At 40.1% G+C, this 9,490-nt stretch overlaps 1 protein-coding gene across 1 annotated transcript; it reads right to left on the bottom strand.

Moving 5' to 3' along the window:
- Positions 1–588: 588 nt before the first annotated feature.
- On the bottom strand, positions 589–3,341 carry LOC107824198 (cytochrome P450 93A3). Its single transcript, XM_016650941.2, has 2 exons — positions 2,059–3,341; positions 589–1,298 (listed from the first exon to the last, which is right to left on the bottom strand). Exons 1-2 carry the CDS (start codon positions 2,965–2,967, stop codon positions 660–662), a joined length of 1,548 nt encoding a protein of 515 aa, XP_016506427.1. The 5' UTR covers positions 2,968–3,341; the 3' UTR covers positions 589–659.
- Between the last annotated feature and the right edge of the window lie 6,149 nt (positions 3,342–9,490).

Genomic DNA, 9,490 nt, shown 5'->3' on the forward strand with positions numbered 1-9,490 from the left:
ATGGTGGATCGTAGCGCGCAAGTGATCCTTTTCGCATAGTGGAAGAGTATTTTTGACCCTTTTCCCAAAAAATAATGCGCCATTGCCCGTTGTTTTTCGGAGTATTGAACTGGTACTAGTGCTGTTGATGAGGTCAAAAATCTTCTCAAGGAATTATCTTCACACTACCTACAATTTTTATGACAACCTTGATGTCACCTACTTATGTGAGAATAACATTCTACGTAGCCGCATAAAGCATGTAGTTGTTTACCTCCACCACATTTGCCAATAGGTTAACGATACCACCTTATCTTCAAGCACATTCCCAGTTCGACCAGTTGGCTTATGCCTACCAAACCGCTTCTGAAAAACTCCTTCCATCGCCATTTGTACAAGCTATAGGTGTAGTTGCACATCATCTAGCTTGAGGGGGTGCACTAGAATGGTTCTATGCTTAGGTGTAGTTGCACACCGTCTTCCTATAGGGGGTGTATTTCCCCCATAGGAGTTCTCTCACAGGGACTCTGTTATTATCTTGTGTATATATTTAATTCATCATCTTCTTGGCCAAATTATTATAGTTAGAGTACACTTGCAAGATGTCAATTAAATGAACTAAAGATTGGGGGAAGATGTATATTTCAAAGAAACAATTTAAACAAGGTATTTCCTTGTTATTACATTGATGGAAATGGATTAAGCCTAGCCACTGGAATACAATTCAAAGGATGAGCTCTAGGAAGAGTGAAGCCAGTTCCCTCTTCCATGTCCACTTTACCATTCACTCCACCAGTAACCTTCCATTCAAAGCACTGAATCATGACAGCAAGGCTTGTTTGAACTACCTGCAATGCTAATGAAGTTCCAGGACAGCCTCTGCGCCCGCTCCCAAATGGCATAAACTGGTAGTGCTGTCCCCTGACATCCAATTGACCTCTTGTGTTCCCCTCTTCACCGAGAAATCTTTCTGGTTTAAATTCAAGTGGAGTTTCCCAATAGTTTGGATCCCTATTAATAGCCCAAACATTGACAAATAGTCCAGTTTTTGCCGGTATACGATAGCCACCAATGGAACAGTCTTCACTTGATTCTCTACCAATTATAGGAGCAGTAGGATGTAGTCTCAGAGTTTCTTTAACTATGGCTTGAAGATAGGGGAGGTTTGTGATGTCTGATTCTTCGATAAGTCGGTTCTTTCCAATAACGGTATCGATTTCTTCTACTGCTTTCTGCATAATGCTTGGATGGTTAATCAGCTCTGCAAGTGCCCACTCTGTTGTGATTGCTGAAGTATCAGTGCCAGCAACAAATATGTCCTGTTAAAAAATAAAATCCAATCTACAATTTTAGTCTTGTCGAACGGGAAAATTAAGTAAGATGTATGGAAGTAACAATACAGCAAATGATTTTATCATCATCAGGACTTTTTAAGTTTTCTGAATAGTCTATAGGTTACTGATTTTCAACACAATGAAAGAGTTTGAGAAAGACGCCAACTTATGAATTAACAATTCAATGATAATTGGTGACAACTGGCAACAAAAAGCATATTCTGTTCCTAAATGAACTATTTGATTATTGTGATATTTTCAAGATATTTGACATTTATCTCATTGCTCAGGCGGCAAAGTAGCTATTCATCCCAAGAGCTTAAAGTTTAGATGCAGTTGATCATTGTTAATTGTTGTTCATGAACAGATTATAAATGATCTTCAAATATTTCATATTATACTGTGTAATCAAGGTTATTGATCTTTAGTCGTTTCATATGAACATTGGCAGTAACTACTCTTATTTTTCTTTTTCTTCTGATGCATTTAAAAGGAGCAGCCCGGTGCACTAAACTCCCGCTATGCGCGGGGTCCGGGGAAGGGCCGGACCGCAAGGGTGTATTGTATGTAGTCTTATTCTGCATTTCTGCAACAGACTGTTTTCACGGCTCGAACCCGTGACCTCCTGGTTACATGACATCAATTTTACCAGTTTCTTCTAGTGCATTAAGGGCAACAAAACATTTAGAGTTAATTTCGCGTGTGGTCATTGAACTTTATCCTCTATAACATACTAGAAACTTACCAGAATGAAAGCCTTGATGTTCTGTCTTGTCAGTCTCATCTCTGCGTGTTCATCATCTGCTATATCGAGAAGTATATCAAGAAGATCTTTCACGAATTCGCTTCCATCGTTGCTTTGATATCTAGTCCTTCTTACCTCTTGGTGTTCGTTAATGATCCTATCAATCATCTGATCAAACCTGCCGCGAAGATCCTTGACCCTCTTTCCAAAACCTTGCAAATCCAAGTTCTTGCAAAACCAAATATAATCCGACAGATTAAATTTCCCAGAGAGTTCAGCTATCTCTTGAATCAGCTTCTTTACACTCCCAGCTTCATTTTCATTTTCCGAACACCTTTCCCTCATTAGCATTCTTGAAATTACATTATTTGTGACCCTCAGAAGCTCAGCTTCTACATCTATTGCCTCCCTTGCTTTAGCCTTTTGTAACAATAACTCGACGAAACATCTTATTTCATCGCGTCTTACAGGAAGAAGCAGGTCTAACGTACGACCACCAAGGAGTTCAGACATGATTATTTTTTTCATGAATTTCCAATAAGGTCCATAAGGTGCAAATAAGAAGTCTTGTGAGCCATAAGTCAAGTAGTCTACAATAGCTGTTTGTGGTCGATTTAGAAAGGATGTTTCATGAGTTTTTAGGAAAGTTTTGGCCATTTCAGGTGATGAAACAACAACATAAGGCACAGAGCCAAGCATTATGTGGATCAATGGTCCATACCTGTTTGAAAGCTTGTGAAGTGCCTGGTGAGGAATTGGAGCAAGAAGATGCAGGTGACCGATGATTGGCAAAGCAAACGGGCTTGGAGGAAGGCGACAATTCGCTCTGTTTCTGAATAGAAACCAGAGAAATATGCAAGAAGCTAGCCAAATATAGAAGATCAACAAGTAGCCTTGGATATCATCCATTCTTTGCAGCTTAAAGAAGAGTCATAAGATTGACTTTGCTATTGCTTCTGCAGCTATTTATATGATCAAGAGATGATGAATTGCTTATTTTCTAGGGTCTTTAACTTCTTGCATAACTTCATATTTCTAGCTTCTAAAATTTGAGGGCACAAAGCTCCTGCTATGCTCGGGTCCGGAGAAAAACCGGATCACAAGACTCTATTGTACCAGTCTTATCCTGTATTTCTACAAGAGGTTGTTTTCATGGTTCGAACCCGTAATCTTCTGGTCATAACTTTACCAGTTACGCCAACTAACGCCTCTAGTTTCTAAAATTTAAGGCAAAGACAAAAATAAAAGAAAGAGCACGCTACTCTATAGAAGCTGTCAACTAGGTCATGGACAATCACTGGTATTTGTGAGATTGTTAATTACCAAAAAGTATGACTACACCACGGTATTGACACGTTACTGCATAAACAAATACTATATAAAATTGTCTTCTAGTGTTATTTTAATATTTGCCAATAAGCAAGTTGATCACATCCCCGTAGGACAAGGTCAACTCAGTAAAAAAAAAAAAAAAAAAAAAAAAAAAAAAAAAAAAAAAAAAAAAAAAACATAGACAACCTCACAACGTGATTGAAGGAAAATTGAGGAATTGAGAAAATAAAAGGAAAGACAGCAACATTAACATAAAAGAAAATACTAAAATTACTGATTAGACAATAATTAAAGTGAGACCCTTGCTTTTTGATAGTGTTCTTGTTAGAAATTTCGAGTAGGGACTGGGGAGCACTTCAATCAGTCATTTTCTCATGAAAACAAATGGAGAAGAGTATTCTTTTATATTTTTTCCAGCTTGATTTAAATAGAGTGTGTAGAGTATCTAGATAATAATAGATAACGTGTGCTAAGCAAACTTATAAAATTACCCTCGTACAAGTTAAATTATATAAAAGAATTATTGTCCCAAGGATTTTTTTTTTCTACTAAGCAAATTGATTTTGCTTGATTACTATATGATGCCAGAAGTTCTGCATTACCGCCACTTGATCACTATTTAAAGAAGCTTTCATAGCTATTTTTTTGACGAGTAGTAGGATGGATGAGCTTCGACCTAAATTCCAACGCTTAAACATGGCACCATTTTGATCCCCAAAATTAGTTCAATCCGTCCATTTGAGACCCCCGCTCCTGCCCAATTCCTACCATACAATGTCTAATTAAAAATACTACTTTCGGTCATGCAACATCCATCACAAAATCTCTCCTCTTAGTTAAGTTTAAGTTTTGAATTAAAAGTGATATGAAAAGTTACTGCAATCATAAAGCTAAATCACTCTTTCGGTTAAGATTTAGCAAAAACACATCAATAAAAATTCATTTATATATATGACAACCACTAAATAAAGAAAAAGAATTTGAGTGTGAGAAAAGGGCCACAATGAATGCTTGAGAAATAAATGGGCATTAATTTTGGGGGGGGGGGGGAAGGGGGTCACAGATGGGATAGAACAAGAATGTACACCTCAACCCCTAACATGTTTTAAGTATTATTAAAGTAACATGTTGAACTCTGAATTCAGGGATGAGAATTTGAGTGTGTGAAAAAAAGCTAATATGCGCGAAAAGGTAAAATTAAGAACTCAATAACCTGAAAGAGCTAAAATTTTGAATTCATACACTTCAAATTTTGAATCAACCTATGTGTTCTCCGTTAAACTTTCTAATTAACAAAATCTGAAAATTAACGAAACAAGTCTGCTAGAAGACCGTATCTAACAACCATTATGAACCTTAATTAAAGAGACGCTATCTGATGTCCCTAAGGCACCAAACTTTCATCCTAGCTAAGACAAGACCCTCCTTGTAACTATTTTCTAAAGACATTTCTTTTACATTCTTACCTTCTTAATTAGGCTAATATTCAATTTTGGATAAAAAAGTTTTTAGTTCAACTAATGATATTCCCACTTTAACAAAAGTTTAATTTGGCCAGCACCATTTTAAAATGCCTAATTACTACATCCTTCTAGACTAAGTAATAAATAGATAAATCGAAGAATTAACCCAAATAGCCGATCACTTAAACTAAAAATAGCCGGTGTAGGTATAATATATGCACAATTTAGGTATTATATGTGTATAATTATATATAATCAATGTATTGGCCAGCACCATTTTAAAATGCCTATTTACTACATCCTTCTAGACTAAGTAATAAATACGCATTAACCCTATATGCCAACCGCCTAAAAATCCTATAGATACAGCATACATATAGCTCGCGAAGCTCTTTAGCTCCTAAAACTTAAAGAGACCACATTGTTTATGTTACTGAGTTCTAAATAAATAATTTATACGTATTCATTATTTTCTTTAAGATAAATATAGAGCTTAGACCAAAGTTACTGAATTCGGCCGAACCTGCAAATTCTATGCTAGCTCCGCCCCTGCATAGCTCACCAAGCCCTTTAGCTCCTAAAACTCAAAGAGACCACACCACGTTTGGGGATACAAATCGGCCACGATAGTTGAATATCGAAGTTGTTTGCGTTAAAATAAGCTTGAAACCGAGCGTCGATACCTAACTGTTTAGAAGTGATTTTACTCAGATGATGCATGTTCAATTTTAAATATTTTCCAATTCATACATGAATATTTTAAAATGTTATTTTGTGAACTCATGCATGAACGAACGAGTGTGTTACACCATATTTTATGTATACAATGCATTATAGTGTGTATACGGTCAAAACCGAGTTTGTCATTCGTGTGACTAATCAAGATTGTAGCATGATGGACCAAGGTTCGTCATTATAATATCGAGCGGTGATGTGAAGTTGGGTTGTCGAGTTCGAGACCCAGAGACCGATCAATATCGAGATCGAGCCAAGGTCAAGCTCGAGACCCAGAGACCGACCAATGCCGAGATCGAGTTAATATCGAGCTCGAAACCCAGAGACCGACTGATATCGAGACCGGCCAAGATCGAGACCGAGCCAAGGAACAAAAAAGCCTTTATAGCCGCATTTGGGGAGAGAATATCGGCGGAAATCACTGCTTGAATCAAGGAAAAGCTTATTAATTAATCTATCATGGGATCCCCACTATGTATTTTTAATTATATCTAAAGTAGGATTCCCCCACTATATTAAGAGTGGTTATCATCTGTAAAGGGAAATAAACTTGCAAATATCAAATTCTAAACAATTTTTGTTTCCTAATACAATTTGTTTACCCTTAAAAATGGACAACAACTAAACTTATAATGTGTTCTAAGGACACGTGATTTCACTTAATACCAATTGATAAATATGAAGATTAATAACAAAAAAGAACTATAAAGTAAAGCAAACCAGTGTTAGAATGAAACTCAGCCCTCGAGTTTGGATACCCTCGAACTGGTTGATGCAAGAACAATTAAAATATAACAAGCTAATGAACAATAGTATAAACGAGAAAGAGAATTATATTGTTTTGATATCTGTGAACAATGTGTCTTAAAAATGATTAGAACCCCCCTTTAAATAGTAGAGGAATTCCACTTATGGTATAATTCTAATTACAGAAGGAAATCCCATGATTGGATAATTAACCGTTTCTGATTTGATTCGTTCCGAGATTTACGCCATGATCCTCGACGAGTCACGGATATCTCGTCTTTCTGTTATTGTGCTATCTTCAATCTTGCTCGATATCTGTCTTATTTGGCTTCGATCGCTACTAGCCTCGATCTCGACAGGTTCCTCGATTCTGAACTCGGTACCTTATCCTCGTGATTTAGTCTGTTCTATTAGGAGGCTGTCCTTCGATGCAACCTTCTGATCTCGGTCAAATAGTAAAATCAGGTGGGTCCGGTTTTAACCGTATACAGATAGTCCCCTCATTTTTTGGAGTGAAATGACAAGAAACGAATTGAGCCTTTGATTTTCTACCTTGACATATCATGACGTCATCCTCGTGACGTAAGCGACGGGAGTGACCGAAACGTCCCGTCGGTACAGTTCCCCAAGCCATTAATGAGTGTCAGTTGGTGGTCGGCCACTAGTGCCTTTGAACCGTCGCCGTTAATCCAATAAATAGACCCCTTTCTCATTGATTAAAACTTTACTTTCACTTCCTTCTAATTTCCAAAGCTTTTACATCTCTTAAGTTCTTTCCTTCTACAAATCTTCAGGTTTTGCTGTTAATCCTTTCTCAAACGTCAAGTCCTATTATCTTCCTCTTCTTCAAACTTACACAAAAATGGCAAAAACATCGAAAACGGTACCACAAAAAGAAGCTACTTCATCTTCTCAACCGGCTGGTGGGAAAACGCCGGTGGAACCCCGTCTTGAGGAATGCATTCCTGGGGGGTGCGCGCTATACTCCGATTTCAAGACCGATAAAGTCTCGTCGATTCCTGGTCGATGTGAGCCAATGTCAAGGTATATATGCTCGATAAATGAGGGATACCTTAAGCAGGTAAAGAAAGACTGCATCTGGGAGTGCAAAGAGGTGGTGATCCCGACCCCCGAAGAAGAAATCACCACCCATGTAAAAGAGTTTCTAAGTGTTTACACTTACCCTTTCACGCTGGGCGCCCTCGACCCCGTCATCGTTGATTTTTGCCGTCAATATCAAATAACCCTAGGCCAAATTCATCCTTCCTTTTGGCGAATTGTTATTCTGCTCCGATTCTTCGTGAGCAAAGTCGAGGGGCTCCCTTTCACCCTCGATCACCTTATCAGATTGTATAGCCCCCGCCTCTATCGAGGCGGGTTAATAAAACTCCAACGTCGGGCTACCAAAGTGTTGTTCTCGAGCATAGATGAGGACAAGGATCGAGGCTTGTATGGGCCGGTTCATTCGAGTGAGGACTTCCGATCTAATCCCAGCCGAGAAGATTCCATTTCCTGATAAATGGAACATGAATCGTAAGTATGGTCTCATTGTTAGCTTCCATGTATTATTTGTTCCTTTGTCTTTTCTCATTGATGTCTTTTTCCATGATGTAGCGGTCGCTTGGATGCCTCGTGCGATTCCCAACCTCGAGAGCTGGGTTCAGAACCTGGCCTCGACCTCTACATACGCCGAGCGCTCATGGCGCGATTTAGCAAAGGGCCGATGGGATGCCAAGAATCAAGGTAAGCCCACTTTTTGTGTATTTGATGGTTTGATTAAGATGCCTTTCTTCTACTTATTCAATTTTCTTGTGTACAGGCCTGGGCAAGGATACGGTCATGAGGCCCCCGTCTGGTGAGGAGGAGACTTCGACCCTTGTTCCGAAGCCGGCGAAGGAAAAGAAGAGGAAAAGGACCTCAACCTCCGAGGATCCAAAGCCTAAGAAGAATCTGGTTAGTAAGCCGAAGAAAGACACTGTTGCCCTGCATGCGGATGTGATAAACGGCTAAGGGAGGAAGAAGAAGAAGATGAAGACGATGTCTCGGAACTGGTGGCCCGAGTGAAGAAAACCATCGAGGCCCCAAAGGCCACTGAGTCAGTGGTGGTTGAGGAGATTCTGCCTCGAGTCGAGAGGGTCTTGGAAAAGGACTCGGTCAAAGTCCCCGAGTCGTCAAAGATCGAAGATACCTCCTGCCGAGATGAGCAAAAGGTGGGTATGTCTGAAGGGGCCGGCTCCGAGGCCCTTCGCAGCGAGGAGAACGCCCCAAGTGGCTCACTTGGGCAAATAGATCTTGGAGACTCGCCGATTCTCCCTGCGTTTTCCAAGGAGGAAATTTGGGAGGCCCAAGCTACGAGGACTCCCGAAGTAGACGAGGCCCATAGAGGGGAGGACCCCTTCCGTGGTTACTTTATCGGGGTTGAGGATTCTACCAACCTGAGTGAAGCATCGAGTCTCCTCGATGAGGCTCAACAAGCCTTGAATTGGGTGAGTCTCAACTCCCTTTGTCGATATCATACATAGTTTATTTCTTCTCTTCCTGTCTAATTTCCTTTCTTTTTTCCGTATAGGCTTTGGCATTCTATCAGGAGGCGTTTTCAAAGTCCCGAGCAGAGCTGAGCCAATGTGAGGCTGACCACCGAGGGCTCACGGAGGAGAGAAATGCCCTTAAACTTCTCTGTGGGCAGAAAGAAGAGGAGATCAAGGACCTCCGAGCCAAGTTGGCCAAGGCTCACCAAGATCAGACCGACCTGATCGAGCAGGTAATGAAAATCTTAAAAGCTCATGGTCTCGATTCGGGAACGGTGGCTAACATTTCAATCTCACAGCTGTAGCAGAAGGTCAAGAGGATCGAGCAGTTCCGCGAGGAGTTCAACATGATGAAGGCGGAGACCTTGGGGTGGAAAGAAAGTATGGACCGCTTTGCTGCTGAAAAAGAGGCTGCTCGAGCCTAATTGTCATCAGTCGAAAGTCAGCTTCGAGGCATGAAGGAGAAGAGCTTAGCTCAGGCAAAGAAAATAGAGGAACTCGAGGCTCGGTTGGCTTTCGAACTTGCAAAAGCCAAATATGAAGCCGAGAAGGCAAAGGACTAGGCAAAGGCGATCGTGGCCGTTTACCAGGACGATGCTGAAGCCGCTCAAGTCCAAGAGAGAGAGG

Source organism: Nicotiana tabacum, chromosome 4 (genome assembly GCF_000715075.1).
Source record: "Nicotiana tabacum cultivar K326 chromosome 4, ASM71507v2, whole genome shotgun sequence".
NCBI classification, from domain to species: domain Eukaryota; kingdom Viridiplantae; phylum Streptophyta; class Magnoliopsida; order Solanales; family Solanaceae; genus Nicotiana; species Nicotiana tabacum.

Bases quoted from the DNA above. Each gene is read 5' to 3' on its own strand.
- LOC107824198 (XM_016650941.2), bottom strand. From the start codon at position 2,967: ATGGATGATATCCAAGGCTACTTGTTGATCTTCTATATTTGGCTAGCT. The intron at 1,299-2,058 runs GTAAGTTTCTAG...ATTTTTTAACAG, and splicing joins ACATCAAGGCTTTCATTCTG to GACATATTTGTTGCTGGCAC.